Below are 17,300 nucleotides of genomic sequence, written 5' to 3' on the forward strand. Positions count from 1 at the left end.
GAAGGGAAGGGGAACTATGGACCCAGTGCTCTGCTTAAAAGCAGATGTCAGGATGGCTCAGGTGAACAAGGAGACTGTTGAAGCCGACTTTTTTGATGTGGAGAAGGCATATGATATGATGTGGAAGGAGGGGTTGTTAATCAAGCTTGACATTATGGGGGTAATAGGAAGAACGTACCACTGGACAAAGGATTTCCTGTTTGGACGGTCTGTCCAGGTGAGGGTGGGAAAGTCTCTATCAGGCAGCCACCTGGTGGATTACAGATACACCACAGGGGAGCGTGAATAGTCCTCTGTTGTTCTCAATCATGATCAATGATGTTTACTCTCAGGTACAGACAGATTTTTAGGAGGTCGTTATTTGCAGATGATGAGGCGTTATGGAAGAGGGGAAGAAATGTGCCATATATAGTCAGGAAGGTACAGGAAGCAATTGATGAGGTAAAGCAGTGGGTATTAATGTGGGGATTCAGGTTCTCTGTAGATAAAACTCAGACAGTGTTCTTTACCAGGAGGAAGGTGGGAGATGAGGTATGCTTGAGGTTATATATGGGAGAAACTTGGAGAGGGTGGGGGCCTTCAGGTTCCTAGGGGTGTACTTTGACACTAGACTGACCTGGGCAGAACTCATTGAGAAAGTGGTGGGAAAGTGTAACAGGCTGACTACACCGCTCGCGTCGCGTGCACCACACTGCTCGCGCGCACCAACGAGCATCTGCGTTGCCAAGGGCTAAAATAGAAGTCAGTTCTATTTCTGACGCAGATCGCGCTGCAAGTCCTGCCTCTCCCATCTCCTCATTGGTTTATAGAAGCAGCTACCCAAGTGCCATCTACTCATTGGTTACACCCACGTGGGTGACTGAAAGACGAACAAGGTCAGTGCCGGTAATGCACCTAATTTATGAAAGTTGCCAATCGCAATATAAAGTCAAGAGAAGAAAAAGCCTGGATGGAGGAGAGATGACTAGAAAATATTCGGTTGACCGTTTTATGTGTGGATTAATTGGCGGAGTAGAGGACCTTGTGCATTTCAGGTAAAATAACAACTCAATGTTTATATCCCAGGAAAAATTTGCTAGCAATAGCAAGCTAGCTAGCTAAATTGCCATAAATGTTTAATGCTTTTCGACCTGTCCCCAAATTAATATAATTGGTTCAGAGATTGTTTTGATATTTTAACCTGCATGTCGTGATCGCGTTTGGTGTGCGGGGACAAAATACATTTATGCATGATAGCGCACAATGGCGCACGTGCGCAGACGGTTTGGGTTCCGTGTAAGAAGGGGCTAAATGTGATGCGCTGTCTGACGGGGAAGGAGTAGGGGGCTGGGCATTCCTCATTGAGGACCATGTATGATGCATTGATCCGATCTGTAATAGACTATGGCAGTATAGCGTATGGTTCGGCAGCCCGGACATTGTTGGAAAGGCTAAATGTCATACAGGGGCAAGGACTCAGAATATGTAGTGGGACGTCGGGACATCGGACGTCCCCAGTGGCTGCACTACAGGTGGAGATGGGGGATATACCATTGTAGATTAGGAGACAGCAGCTGGCAATGAATTATTGGGTCAACCTACAGGGACATGGGGTGTCTCATCCTGCAAAAGGGATTTTACAGGCGTGCTGGGAACATGAACGAAGACAGAATACGAGCTTTGGGTGGGTGGGTAATACCCAGGCGAAGGAGATGGGACTGTATGGAAGGGAGTTTAGTCTAACGGTAGCTATTCCTGTAAATTCTCCATGGCTACTCCCGCCACTAGTTGTTGTCTAGAAGTGTTGGAGAGACTACAGAAAGATAGGGAGGGTGTTGATCCATCTGATTTGTTTAAGAGACGTCTGGATACTTTGTGGCCATTTACAGAGATGGTTCAAAAGATCCAAGGACAGGACGTATGTCCCGGACTGAAGACCATCGTAGAGGGCGCCACTGGACGGAGGGGCAGCTCCAGACTGAGTGGTAGCTCCGGACTGAGGGGCAGCTCAGGACTGAGGGGCAGCTCAGGACTGAGGGGCAGCTCAGGACTGAGGGGCAGCTCCGGACTGACGGGCAGCTCCGGACTGAGGGGCAGCTCCGGACTGAGGGGCAGCTCCGGACTGACGGGCAGCTCCGGACTGAAAGGCAGCTCCGGACTGAGGGGTAGCTCCGGACTGAAAGGCAGCTCCTGACTGACGGGCGGCTCAGGCGGCGCTGGACAGACGGGCAGCTCAGGCTGCGCTGGACAGACGGGCAGCTCAGGCGGCGCTGGACAGACGGGCAGCTCAGGCTTGCCGAGGCACACTGTAGGCCTGGTGCGTGGTGCCGGAACTGGTGGTACCGGGCTGGGAACATGCACCTCAAGGCGAGTGCGGGGAGAAGGAACATGGCGTACTGGACTCTGGAGACGCACAGGAAGCCTGGTGCGTGGTGTTGGCACTGGTGGTACTGGGCTGGTGCGAGGGGCTGCCACAGGCGGACTGGTGCGTGGAGAAGGCACCGGATAGACCGGACCGTGGAGGCGCACTACAGGTCTCGAGCACCGAGCCTGCCCAACCCTACCTGGCTGAACAGTCCCCGTAGCCAGGCCAGTGCGGCGAGGTGCAATAGCCGTGCTGGCGAACCAGGGACACCATGCGTAGGGCTGGTGCCATGTACACCGGCCCGAGGAGACGCACTGGAGACCAGATGCGTAGAGCCGGCTTCATGGCACCTGGCTCGATGCCGATACGAGGTGCTGCTATGTACCGCACCGGGCTATGCCTGCTTACCGGGGACACCGTGCGCATCTCTGCATAACACGGTGTCTGCCCGGTTGCTCTCTCTCCACGGTAAGCACGGGGAGTTGGCTCAGGTCTCCTACCTGGCTTAGCCACACTCCCCGTGTGCCGCCCCCAAGAAATATTTGGGGCTGCCTCTCTGGCTTCCAGCCGCGCTTTCGTGCAGCCTCCTCATACCACCGCCTCTCCGCTTTCGCTGCCTCCAGCTCAGCTTTGGGGCGGCGATACTCACCAGCCTGTACCCAGGGTCCCTTGCCGTCCAGAATTTCCTCCCAAGTCCATTGCTCCACAAAGCGCTGTTCCTTCCTTTCACACTGCTTGGTCCGGTTGTGGTGGGTTATTCTGTCACGTTCGTCGTTTGGATGAAGAGAGGAGGACCAAGGCGCAGCGTGATAAGAATACATTCTTCTATTTATTTAACGAAACGAAGAACACTTAAACAAACTATGCAAAACAACAAACAAACGTGAAGCTATATATTAAACAAGTGCAGACACAGGCAACTTACATATAGACAATAACCCACAAAATACCCAACGGAATATGGCTGCCTAAATATGTTTCCCAATCAGAGACAACGATAAACAGCTGCCTCTAATTGAGAACCAATCTAGGCAACCATAGACATACAAACACCTAGACTGGTAAACACCCCATAAACATACAAAACCCCTAGACAAGACAAAACACATACATCCCCCATGTCACACCCTGACCTAACCAAAATAATAAAGAAAACAAAGATAACTAAGGTCAGGGCGTGACAACGTACTGAGTCAGCATTTGTAGTGCAGGTATGTGGTGTGGAAGTCAGAAAACGTATTACAGATTATCTGGCTGTATATAAGGCGGAGCTGATGGCCATACTGTTGGCCTTGCAGTGGGTGGAGGAAGTCAAGCCAGACAGAGTAGTTATTTGCTCTGATTCATGTGCAGTGTTAATGAGTTTCCAGTCCTTTAGGTCACGTAGCAGACAAGATATGCTTTATGAGGTGCTACAAACCCATAGCAGGATTAGACCGATAAGATTTACTTGGGTCCCAGCCCATATGGGGGTGGAGGGGTATGAGGCAGTTGATGTACTGGCTAAACAAGCTCGTAGAAGTAGGGATGTTGATGTTGTAGTTTCAATGAGTAAGGCAGAGGCAAAAAGCCTGATATGGACAGTGATGGTGCAGAGATTGCAGGAGCAGTGGAATAGAGAGAGTAAGGGCAGGCATTTATTTCAAGTACAGAGGAAAGTCGGGGAGGGGAGGACGGCAGGAAGGGACAGAAGAGAGGAGGCTATTTTTACAAGATTAAGGGTGGGACACGGTCAGTTGAATAAGTCCTTAAATGTGATAGGAAAGCGTCCAACAGGAAAGTGTGGTTATTGCCAGGAAACAGAGACAGTGGAGCATGTATTGCTACAGTGTGGGCAGTATCAAAGGGAAAGAGAGAGGCCGAGATCTAGTATGAGAGAGATACAAGACATTAGTTTAAAGAGTATATTGAGTAAAACATCATTAGATATAGTCTCAAAAATATTGTTATCTTTTTTTAAGAGCAACGGGGCTGGCAGGTAGGATTTAGTTTCTCCCTGCCTTTGGCCCACACTCGAGTACAGTAGGTGGCGGTAATGCACCATAACGTTGGATGCAAACCACCGATAAACCCTCACCGAAGAGTTTCCACTGCCGTTTCTCGCATAATTAATTTGAATGACACAGAAAGATCCCACCATGTCGAATGAACAAATTGTCAGTAGGCATTTATAAAATTGTACCGGCATTTCATGTTTCCATCAGCCCAGTCAGGTAATTAATCCGCTTGCGTCTGTGGTTAGCGTTGTGTAAATGAACCTATGAGCCCCAAATGAATGGAAGATGTAGGCATCAAACAGGGATTGGGTGTTGATTGATATACATGGCTATAAAGTATACAAAATAAATTGTGTGTGATGGCATTGTCAGTGGGCCTCCATGCTTTACACAAGTCCTCATATTCTAAAATCAAGTTATTTCTCTAACAGGTTGGGACCAACATAGTGGAGTACCTGCACCAGGCTGAGGTGACCAGACCCTACCCATTTGTGTCGGCTCTTGGGGACTGCTTACAGGTGTTTACAGTCATTAGCGGACAGCATTGGCGCAGGGTACACTGCTTGGGGCACTGGATGTGTGCTTCAAATCCTATTATGTTTTTGATATCATCTTTCCCAGACTGTGTGCTCCAGCATGAGAATTCCTACAGACCACGGTGTATCAGCTGCCAGGAACAGAGTCCACCGCAGTAAGACTGTTGAGAGCATGTCTTTTTTCCGCTGAACAATAGTGGATAAGTATCTGCTCTGGTATGTCGTGTGAGAAGTGACAAATGGATGGAGGAGCCATGAGTGTCTCATTCCAATGCTTATATGCTCTTAAGGCACTGTTTATAGCTCTGTTAAATTTACTTTTAGTCCGTTTTTTTAATGCATTTGTGCCTACTTTTTGCCTACAGTATGGTATGTGGCTTGTTTGTTTGAAGTGTGTTCTGGTATGCTTTCATTCTGTCACAACAATTTATTTTAAATACAAATGTTACATTTTGGGGATTGTGAAAAGTGCTTTATGAATGAAATACAGTTAAGTAATGAGTCATTAGTCCATGTCCTTTAGTAGTGATCTTCATTTGTAATATTTTACACTTGTGCAACAATGTTTTAACTCGACCCAAAAGTAGACCATTATTGTATGGCAAAACCACATGGTGTGTGTGTGTGCTGTCACCCAAGATAGCTGAAGTGTGTCAGGGAATGTGAATATCTATTGATCAGCTCTGGCACTGTCTTACAGATGGATCTGTGTTAACACCACTTAAGACAGACAGTGTCACACACACTCACGCTTTGTTTTTCTCAGATTGCAATCGGAGGGGGCACATCCAGTTGAGCTTAGTCTTTAGTCTGATGTTTGGACTGTTTGGTTCATGAAATAATATAAATACATTTTAATAATCAATCCTGTCTTATGAAATCTTATCTTGTGAAATAACACATATTTAGGCAAAAGGGCTTTGTTTCAATGTGCTATTTAAAAATGAATATATTCTTGTACATTGATCATTCTCTGGCATTCTGGGATGTATGTTCTGAAATGCAGGCAATGCGGATGAATTATTTAAAATTCAACATTGTATTTTGATTGTGTGTGTAGGAAAGGGAGGGGATGCAATGGTAGAGAGGGCAAAAATATGCAAGCAACATTTTAATTAGGATGACACTGAAAATAAGGATTACATAAAAAATTACCCAGCAGCTGGGCCAATCCCCCAACCTAATGTGCTGTGTTTATGTCACAATCCAGCTGGGTTGTTTAACCCAGCAAAATAGTCACATTTACCTAGCAGTTGGGTCAAGCACTCAACCCAAGGCGCTGGGTTAGATGCACAACTCAAACCCGCTGGGTTGAATTAACCCAATGCTGTGTTTGGCCAATATTGACCCAGCGCTGGGATGTCGAAATTACTTAAATTGGGGTTCCAGCCGTGTATTTCATCTGCGCATGTGCCAGCACCAGCCGAGTGAGCCTCAGTCTTTAGCGCGAATTAAATGTGTTGGAAACAACGGAATGTATGCGTCTTAGAAGTAGTTTTCACATACAAACGTTATATGTCCGAACTCAGGATCAAATATGCCTCCCAAAAATAAAGTTCGCTGTGGTAGAAGGTTTACTTTGATTGCCGATTTTCTGTATATCAGAGTGCCATCAGGTAGCCTAATTTCAGATGCGTCCATGTAAACAGCATTATTAGGGAAATAGTTATTCTCGTTTTAATCGAACTATTATATTAATCTGATTGTCCGCAATAATCGTATTATTGTGTGCATTTAACCGCACTCATTGACCTGATGGCCTCTAAAGCAGTGCTTGGCCACACACTCAGTTTCCAGTGACCGATTCTGCCACATCCCAGGGAAAGAAGAGAGAGGAACCACACCTCCTTAAATCCTTAGTGATTGGCAAGTTGTGAGCAAAAAAATTTTTTTTCACTTTGAAACTCTGATCTTCAATGTGTATTGATCCCTACTAACCAGCTTGGTAAGAGCCAGGTTTGTACTAGCTGTGCTGATGACCATTAACGTGTTCTCTCTGCATCAGGTCTCACTGAGATTGGATTCCCAAAGAGACATGCTATTCAAATCAAATCCAATTTATTTATAAAGCACTTCTTACATCAGCTGATATCTCAAAGTGCTGTACAGAAACGCAGCCTAAAACCCCAAACAGCAAGCAATGCAGGTGTAGAAGCATGGTGGCTATTTATCTGCCCATGATTGCATTATCTTAGTGTAAATCGAACCAATTGATATAGTACTGCTTCTAATAATATATGCTTGTAAAGAAAATAAAATCCTTTTAACTAGCCTTTTTTCTGGTGCAAAGACCTTGTGTCCTGATTCAACAGATAAATCATGTAAAGTTTCTCCCTCTTTTCTCTTGCTTATTCTCCCTGTCGCTCACTCAAATTCACACACGTGCACCATTTCTAACAATGTTTGTTGCAGGAATGATTTGACAGACACATAACTTTTGAAAATATTATATTTCATTCTCTTTATTGTCACTTTACACATTCTTGAATTTTTGCATTTACCTTTCTTTTTTTAAGACTGCCAATCTGTCATCAATTGGGGAAACTCTGTCCATGACAATGTCCTCAGGATTATCGAGCGGTGTGTTTATAAGAAAACGTTTTTTTGAATATAACAACATGTATTAGGATTAAGCAAAACTTTACAATTTAGAGAGGAGTTCAAAATTGACATTATCAAACTAATATCTAATTTTGGTATCCTCTTTCTTAAAATGTTTAATTGGTGCCCACATTATGCCAATAGTTAATTTATTTTCTTATCTTTTTATGCTTACAGTAAGTGTCATGAAAATTCCGCAAACTCAGAAGGTTGATGTGTTGCGGGTCCTCTGGAAGTCCTAAAATATGTCCACGACTGCCGTGGTGGTGGAGGACACAAAATATGTACATTGCCTTCAGAAAGTATTTACACCTCATTACTTATTCCACATTTTGTTGTGTTACAGCCTGAATTCAAAATGGATTAAAAAAAATATGTTTCTCACCAATCTACACAAAATACCCCACAATGACAAAGTAAAAACATGTTCTTAGAAATGCTCTCTAATTTATTGAAAATTAAATACAGAAATATCACATTTACATAAGTATTCACACCCCTGAGTCAACACTTTGTAGAAGCACCTTTTGGCAGCAATTACAGCTGAATCTTTGAGATTTCCACACCTGGATTGTGAAATATTTGCCCAATATTAATTTCCAAAATCTTCAAGCCTAGAAAACCATTTGCAGGTCTTGCCATAGATTTTCAAGCAAATTGAAGTCAAAACTTTAACTCGGCTACTGTCTTCTTGGTAAGCAACTCCAGTGTAGATTTGGCCTTGTGTTTTAGGTTATTGTCTTGCTGAAAGGTGAATAAATCCCCCAGTGTCTGGTGGAAAGCAGATTGAACCAGGTTTTCCTCTAGGATTTTGTCTGTGCTTAGCTCCATTCCATACATTTTTTATCCTGAACAACTCCCCAGTCCTTAACGTTTACAAGCACACCCATAACATGATGCAGCCACCACTATGCTTGAAAATATGGAAAGTGGTACTCAGTAATGTGCTATATTGGATTTGCCCCAAACATAACACATTTTTTACAGTATTACTTTAGTGCCTTGTTGCAAACAGGATGCATGTTTTGGAATATTTGTATTCTGTACAGGCTTCCTTCTTTTCACTCTAATTAGGTTAGTATTGTGGAGTAACTACAATGCTTTTCATCCATCCTCAGTTTTCTCCTATCACAACCATTAAACTCTGTTTTAAACTGTTTTAAAGTCACTATTGGCCTCATGGTGAAATCCCTGAGTGGTTTCTTTCCTCTCCGGCAACTGAGTTAGGAAGGACGCCTGTATCTTTTTAGTGACTGGGTGTATTGATACACCATCCGAAGTGTAATTAATAACATCGCCATGCTCAAAGAGATATTCAATGTCTACTTTTTAATTTATCAATGTTTTTATCTACCGATATGCCTCCCTGGTTTTTGTGGTTGAATCTGTGTTGGAAATTCACTGCTCAACTGAGTGACCTTATTAACTGTATGTGTGGGATACAGAGATGAGGTAGTCATTGAAAAATAATGTTAAAGACTACTATTGCACACAGAGTGAGTCCATGCAACTCATTATGTGACTTCGTAAGTACATTTTTACTCCTGAACTTATTTAGGCTTGCCATTATAGGGGGTTGAATACTTATTGACTCAAGACTTTTCATTTTTTATAAATGTATTACATTTCCACAAAAATATAAATCCTCTTTGACATTATGGGGTATTGTGTGTATGCCAGTGACAAAAAATAAATATTAAATTCAGGCAGTAACAAAACAAAATGTGAAAAAAGTCAAGGGGTGTGAATACTTTCTGAAGGCACTGCAAATGGCTCCTAGCCTCCCATTCATAGGCTACTTTCTGTCCCTGTATTGGTTATAAAGCGCTGCCTGGTGTATGCAGAAAATGGTGAGATCAAATGTGATGTATACTAAAAAGAGATTCAATGAAAGTCAGAATGAAAAGTCCCATTTTGTGTTAACTAAATAAAACACATTTCAAATACACCATATGAAAACCACACATACACGTCTCAGCAAAACATCTGCATGAACTTGATAAACTGCATTAATTTTCTCATTAAAAGTCTTGAGAATATAATTAAGTAGTTGAATGGAAGTAATGAAACAGGCATTTGTGAACATCAAACAGCCTACACAGTACAAACACAATATATATCACACAATGTCTGGATGCAATATTCTACCCAGGAATATTAAACAATCTGAAATCTGTTACTCTCATTATTCCACATGCATCTGTGGATCTTTTCCGCTGACAACAATGAAAATGTATCTTGTCTTTAATGCAGCGTTTGATCTAAACATCAGAAGCTATCGAGTGGAATGGTTACTTTCTATGTTATACAGTGGAATGGTTTTTCTGCTGGTGTATCCTGAGGTATCTCCTCTCTGAGAACCTCTTCCCGCAGTGCGTACAGGCAAATGGCCTCTCTCCAGTGTGGACCTTCAGGTGCCTCTTCAAGTTGGAAGAGTGTGAGAAACTGGCCTGACACAGATGGCAGCTGAATGGTTTCTCCCCTGTGTGGACCCTGTGATGCCTCTTCAGGTCACCAGCCTGAGCGAAGCACATGTGACACTGGGTACAGCTGAAGGGTTTCACCCCTGTGTGGACCCTCTGGTGGATCTCCACCTTCTGGAGGCAGCTGAAGCCTTTGTTACAGAGCATGCAGAGGAACGGTTTATCTTTACTATTGTCTGATGTGGCTCCCCCTCCCTGAGTCTCGGCTCTAGCCCTGTCGTTTGAGTTCAATACCTGATCGGAAGCCCCCATCGACGTGGACACTGGGTCGCGACCCCTGAGCGTGTGTAAAGGGGAGTGGGTCAAAACATATGGATTTGTCTCCAAGCTTTCCCTGTAATCTAATAAATCTCTGCCTTGTGAGTGTCCTTCTCCTGAGTGAGTCTCGTCTACATTCCATGTCAGAGGAGCGTCGTCCTCCACTTTCACAGTCACCTCATCTAAGACTATAACCTCCCCTTTCTTATCTTGGCACCCTTCAGAGTATACACTACTACTGTACTGGTTCCAGTCCCCTCTAGACAGATCAGTCTGTGTCTCTAAACCCAAGGATATGTTGCCAGGGTCCATCTCTGTAGTGTAAGAACAAGACGGATCATTGCCAGTCTCTAACACGTCACCTGAGTCCCGATGGGAATGAACAGTCCTCGGGTTTGGATTACCGTAAAGTAAATACTCTGAGCCGGGAGCAGGATGACAGCCCAGTGGTCCCAGCTGCAGTCTCTCTGTGTCTGATCTGTGGTCAGATCCTGTGTGTAAAAGCCTGTGTGTTACAGTTAAAGTCTCTGTGTCTGTCTCTGACTTGAGGACGGCATTTAGCGTTCCACTGAACTCCGTGATGCTGCATCGGGTCCTGGGCTGGGGTGAGGCGGCGATTATCTTTGTGGCTACAGGGGGTGCTACGCCAGCCTCTTCTCCAGTCTGGATGTCTCTACTGTGTCGTGGGTCCTCTCCTTCAGTCCTCTCCTGCTTGACCAGAGACGATCCTCCATAACCTGCAGCGTCTGCATCTGCAGACTGACAAGAAGAGAGGAGGTTATTATCAGTACATGAGTTGAATCGGTTAACAATGTTGTCGTCACAAGCTCCCCTTTGGCAGATAAATAAGGATGTACATGTAACCAAGTGAATAGCTGAGGGGAGCCTTTCTGAAATAAACTGGCCACATTTGATGTAGTGTAATTTTTTATGTTACACTATGACACTAACCTCTATCACAATAACATGCTGGGTTGAGGTTCCACTCCCCTCATCTACAGCTATGGGTTGGTCATCTCTCCACGAGATGTGTTCTGCTGGCTTCACAAAGCTCCTGTGGCCTCCAATGAGATGTCCTCCACCTAAGAGAGTGATTGGGGGGAAAGGGGTGGTTAAATTAGGTACTGTCAATGCTCAACGATATATTGTACACTATTGACACTGTCTACAATTGGCAAGGATGTAAGCAGGGCTGGACTACCACACCTGGGGCCCCAGGGCACCTACAGTGGGGTCCGAAATTATTAACACCCTTGATAAATACTGAGCAATTAAAAAGGAAAAAAAGGGGGAAATTATATTATTTTCTTACAATTGCTCAGAGGTTTTGTTGAACAAGTCATAAAAAAAGTACACCTGTTTTCAATTCCTTTCAATACCCTACGTTGCGAGGATAATGGCGCATAGCCTTTTTCTAAAATGTTTTATGAATTGGAGAACACATTGGGAGGGATCATAGACCATTCCTCCATACAGAATCCTTCCAGATCCTTGATATCCTTTGTCTGCGCTTATGGACTGCCAACTTCAATTCAAACCATAGGTTTTCAATGGGTTTCAAGTCCGGAGACTGTGATGGCCATTGCAAAATGTTGATTTTATGGCCAGTTAATAATTTCTTTGTGGATTTTGATGTATTCTTTGGCTTATAGTCTTGCTGGAAGATTCACTTGCGGCCATGTTTGAGGCAACCAGGTTTTTGCCTAAAATGTCCTGGTCCTGGGTAAAGTTCATGATGCCATTGACCTTAACAAGGGCCACAGGACCAATGGAAGCAAAACAGACCCATAACGTCAAAGATCCACCACCATATATTATAGTAGGTATGGGGTTATTTTCTGCTCATGCATCCTCATTTCAACGCCAAACCCACCACTGGTGTGCATGGCCAAAGAGCTCTATTATCATGTCATCCAACATATATAAACGCCTGGAGTTAGCTAAATGGCATTGGCACTTGGATTGGAACCGGTGCTTTGGTCAGATTACATGAAAATAGAGCTTGTTCATGCCCGTTCGGTAATCCGGCTCTGGATGTCAGGTAATACTTCTCATAAGTTGCTACTTCTCATAATATGCTATTGATTGATTGATTCTGTTCCATGCATCACATTATTTTAATTGAGTATGACAATAGGAAATTAAGTAAATCAAGAATCTGGTTAGAATATGATATTGTGTATGTAAGAATAATTTGTTCTTAATTGACCTGCCTGGTAAAATAAAGGTAAAATAAATAAAAAATTCAAGATAGCTAAGTAATTAGGGGAAGTATGGCATACTATCCAAAAACTGACCAAGAACCAATTCTGGGCAGTGGTGTAAAGTACTTAAGTAAAAATACTCAGGCAGACATAATTATGGTACAATTCACGCACCTATCAATATAATGCAATGTCATTCCTACTGCTTCTGATCTTTGCGGACTCACTACACCCAAATACTGAGTTTGTAAATTATGTCTGAGTGTTGTAGTGTGCCCTATCTGTCTGTAAAAAAATACAAATCATGCTCTCTGGTTTGCTTAATATAAGGAATTTCATGTATAGTATTTAAGTATGAATATTGAGTACCTTTTTCCATTACTGTACTTCATGGAAAACTCCAACCAAAACTATATTTTGGTATTTGTTTCATTAGTCCATTGTTGATATATGCAAAACATTTTGGGACTGTCAGCAATCAAGATGTCAAGATATCTAACTTTCAAAATACAGAAACACAGCCGGTATGATGCATTTTGCATTTTAAAAAACAGATACTTTTAGACTTTTGCTCAACCAGTATTGTACTGAGTGACTTACACTTTAATTTGAATACTTTTCTATCAAGGTATCTTTACTTTTACTCAAGTATGACAATTGAGTAATTTTCCCACCATTGATTCTGGGCAACACATCTAAACACATGCTCAGTGGAACCTAGCTAATTTCCGATACATAAGAAATAGTTTCACTACAGAGGCAGCAAAACTGTAATTCAATTATGCTACTCCCCCACTTAACATACTGCTTGACTAGTTGGGCCCAAGCTTGCTGTACAACATTAAAACCCATTCAGTCTGTCTACAAACAGGCTCTCAAAGTGCTTGATAGACATCATCCCTGTTACATCCTCAGATCTGAGAAAAGCTTGTGCAACACACCTACGCATGTCTTGTATTCAAGATCCTAACCGGCCTGGCTCCACCTCCACTTAGTACTTTTGTCAAACAGAAAACCCAAACCCATGGCAGCAGCCACAAGGTCTCCCATGAGAAGTAACAGTATAGTTAGTTCCCTTAAGGAAAAGCACCTTTAGTCAAACAGCTTTCTCTGTGAGACCTTCCCATGTCTGGAACACACTGCCATCAGAAACACATAACTGCACCATCACAAAAACACAGAGACATGGCTAAAGGACTCTCAGACGTGTGAACATAATCCCTAGCTGGGCGTTGCTGCTTTCCATATTATCTGTTGTCTGTAGCTTGTCAGGTGTGTAAACACTGTTTGTTGCTTTTATGCATTGTGTTTTGTTGCTTTTTGTGCTACGTGTTGCTTTTCCTATGTTGCTTTGCATGTGCTCACTGCTCATTTCTTATCTGTATTAGCCGGCTGACTAAAACCGGCACTTTTACTGAAACGTTGATTAATGTGCACTGTCTCTAAAAATAAACTCGGCATTCTGCAAATTGTACCTTTTGCCATTCCTCTGTATCGGTCGAGGATCTTGACACTACTGGGGCGACTGTCGAGGACGCGCTTTCGCGTTGTCCTCTCTGCGCGGTCCCGTGCCACCTTCAGTTCAAGTAGCTGTAGTTTCCTCCGCATTGCCCTGTTTTCTTTTTGGCTTTTAGTGATTTCCAAACGAAACACTGCATAGTCGTCGTCTACGAGTTTACAGATGTCTGCCACGGCTGCATTCGCTAGCACCTCCATGATGGAGGCTATTTGAGTGTGAAAAAACATACAGTTAGCCATTGTTAGCGTTAGCTAAATATATATATCAACCAAGTCCTGTCTACAACGCGAATTAAATACAACCTGATGTAAGTATGTGATGCTGTGCAGTTAAATGAGTCATTTTGAGATATAGATTGTTAATAAACGACCAGATAAATTAAAACCCTAACGTGGAAATTGTTCTTCCGTTTACACTGAAAATAAAATATCTTATTGGTTGGCGTCATAGCTCAAAGGGTGTGGTTAAATGAAAGGTTTGCGCGCTGTTCTTTGAAATACGGTACAGTTGATTAAATTACACATGAAATATCCTATGTTCAGCAGTGTTGGGGAGTAACTAAGTACATGTACTCGCTAACACACTCACTTAGTGGCGTGTATTCATGGATGGCAAGGGAAACCAGGCTTCCCCAAAAAATTGACCAAGAAAATAAGAAATATTTCGTCTCTGCGTTTCAATTCATAATAGGCTGAATGTATCTCACCGGAGAAAGCATCCGAGCGATTGAAACGGCTTGGTTTCAGTATGTTTAGCTGTATCTATCTGGTCAGAATGTTTATGACATATGACAATGCCGCCAATAGCATTGAATACCAGGAAAGCCAGCGAGCATTTGGCCTCTTGATATTAAAAAAAATAACAGCCAATCAGTGTTGAGCTAAACAGTGAGGTCAGTTGCGAATGGTTCTGGCTCCCTAACAAACAAAATAAGTGTCAAGCCAGTTTGGATTTGGCTTCAGACCAATCACATCACAAGCCAAACTTAATTATTGACAGTAAAAAACTTGAACTGTTGCATCTCGTTGTGTTACCTAAAATCGCCCCTTTCCTAAATTAGCCATCAATGGAGAAAATAATTTGGACTTGTGATTTTACTTAATTCTCCGTATTGGCCAATGATTATAACAACAATTCTGACCCAACCTTAAATTCATACATTGTGCCCCTGGCCTGTGAGGATGGAAGTTCAACATGTAGCTAGCTAGATGTAGTATGCTAATATTAACTAGCTGGCCTGACGTATTGTTGCCCATGAAAGGAAGTTAGCAAGCAAGTATTTGTCAGGTAGCCTAGGACAACAAAATCTAAAAGTGTGTAGTTTAGGCAACATGAAAGAGGAGGATGGCATTGGCATTTCGCTACAAGTAGAGTGAGTGAACATGTTCTTTTCTATTTGCACACACACACATCGGGATTGCATATACAGTACCAGTCAAAAGTTTGAACACACCTACTCATTCCAAGGTTTTTCTTTATTTGTACTATTTTCTACATTGCAGAATAAAATTGTAGAATAATAGTGAAGACATAAAAACTATGAAATAACACATCATGTAGTAACCAAAAAAAGCGTGAAAAAAAATCTAAATATATTTTATATTTGAGGTTCTTCAAAGTAGCCACCTTTGGCCTTGATGACAGCTTTGCACACTCTTGTCATTCTCTCAACCAGCGTCACATGGAATGCTTTACCAACAGTCTTGAAGGAGTTCCCACATATGCTGCTTTTCCTTCACTCTGCGGTCAAGAAAAACCCTTGAATGAGTAGGTCTGTCCAAACTTTTGAATGGTACTGTACATACACCCACACACACATCAGTACCATGGACAGCCACATCATATTTAGCTTACATTGAGTGGACTAAATTGTTGTTGGTATTGTTTAGTTGTCACTGTATTACACTGTCACTGTATTAGACTAAGTAAGCATAGGTGATTAGATGATGTTGAAATGGTGCTGGAATAATGGAGGCTGCTCCTGTTTTCTTTGCGACTTGCGGTAACTCTCTGCGGTTCTATATTAATAGTTTATCAGTCCAAAAATGTCAGAAACATTACCTTGCTTGACCATGCTGTAGTTCATGTAACTGTTACATGCAATATTTTTGGTGGACTTCACCAGACAGTTTTTGTAATGAAACAAATGTGTGGTTGAATTTATTCTGTTTTCTCATTGACATTCAATTCAGCATTGAAAAAAGGTGCAAGTTTAAGTTTGTTCCATCTGACTGAGTCTGACCACAAGTCAGAGAACACTATGATGACAAATGCGTTTGATGGATCCATTTTGTCTTCTAATGACCGTTAAGGGGAAAGTAATCCAAAAGTACCAAAGTAATCATATTACGTTACTGAGTTTGGGTAATTGTAATGGGAAATATTAATTGTATGTGTCCACATAACTGAGTATGTGACTAACCTTGTAAAACTGTCGTATTATAATCTTCTGTTCTGATTATAATTCTGTGTTACAAACTAGCTTGCTTCTGTGTCCTTGTATAGATGAAAGGAGAACTGAAAGTCCCGCCCAAGAACAGGAAACTATAAAGATATGTGCTTATCACCCAATGCTTCGGATTTCGGACTGACTGCGCTGTGTAACTCTGTTATTCTCCTGAGCTCAGAAAAATAAAGAATCTTAGTTTGACTTGGAATCCAGCAAATCCTTATTTTATAATATCCACCACATAATCCAAAAGTTACATTACTGAATTCAAATTTGGACAAGTAACTAACGGATTACACTTAGAAAGTAACCTACCAAACCCTGATGATCAATATCTTTCAAGCTGAGAACAGACTTCTTTACAAAAGAACAGTGTGTGAGCTAGAGTAGAAAATTTATTCCATCTACATCACCTCAGTAAGATAAATATTAAACTGTCCTTGTTCTAGCCCAGGTTTACTGTCTCTAAAAAAGCAGGTATTTACTCAAGCCTGTTTCAAATGATAAGTTAACAAAGGGTTAATGAGGGGTATGTGGTTAATTGCCCTCTTACCCCAAGACACTTCACATGATAACTATAATATGTCAGAGCTAAAGAATGATTCCCAGATATCCCGGGTACATCTAAAACCACACTTCTAAGATTTCTCCCCATTGTGGACACTCCTATGTCTGATAAGGTTACTCAGGAAAGAGAAGCGCTGGTCATATAGTTTACACTTGAAGGGCCTCTCCTTGGTGTGAACGGTCTGGTGCTTCTTCACAGTTTGCCTCAGCGATGCGCTTTCCATGCGTACGGCTTGTCAGCGTCCATCCTAATGCTCAGCCTTCCACGTTGTGACCCAATGACACCCCAGGAAGTAGAAGCAGGAGATGCCACCAATGTGGTTAGTCCTTGAGCTCCCTCCT

At 42.6% G+C, this 17,300-nt stretch overlaps 2 protein-coding genes across 3 annotated transcripts in view; both read right to left on the reverse strand.

The window, feature by feature from the left end:
* The window catches only part of LOC120034808 (zinc finger protein 624-like), a 106,973-nt gene extending 92,699 nt beyond the window's left edge, over positions 1 to 14,274 (reverse strand). The window contains exons 1-2 of one of the 2 annotated variants that reach the window (XM_038981444.1): positions 13,899 to 14,214; positions 11,171 to 11,301 (exon numbers count right to left, since the gene is read on the reverse strand). In XM_038981444.1, the coding sequence (XP_038837372.1) occupies positions 11,171 to 11,301; positions 13,899 to 14,181 (414 nt within the window). In that variant the 5' untranslated portion in view covers positions 14,182 to 14,214. Of the gene's footprint in view, positions 1 to 11,170; positions 11,302 to 13,898 lie in introns of both variants that reach the window. The other variant, XM_038981448.1, reaches the window with a different exon arrangement.
* The window catches only part of LOC120034862 (protein glass-like), a 467,553-nt gene that overhangs the window by 321,642 nt on the left and 128,611 nt on the right, over positions 1 to 17,300 (reverse strand). The window lies entirely within an intron of this gene.

The sequence above is a fragment of the Salvelinus namaycush genome, chromosome 42 (genome assembly GCF_016432855.1).
Source record: "Salvelinus namaycush isolate Seneca chromosome 42, SaNama_1.0, whole genome shotgun sequence".
Taxonomy (NCBI): Eukaryota; Metazoa; Chordata; class Actinopteri; order Salmoniformes; family Salmonidae; genus Salvelinus; species Salvelinus namaycush.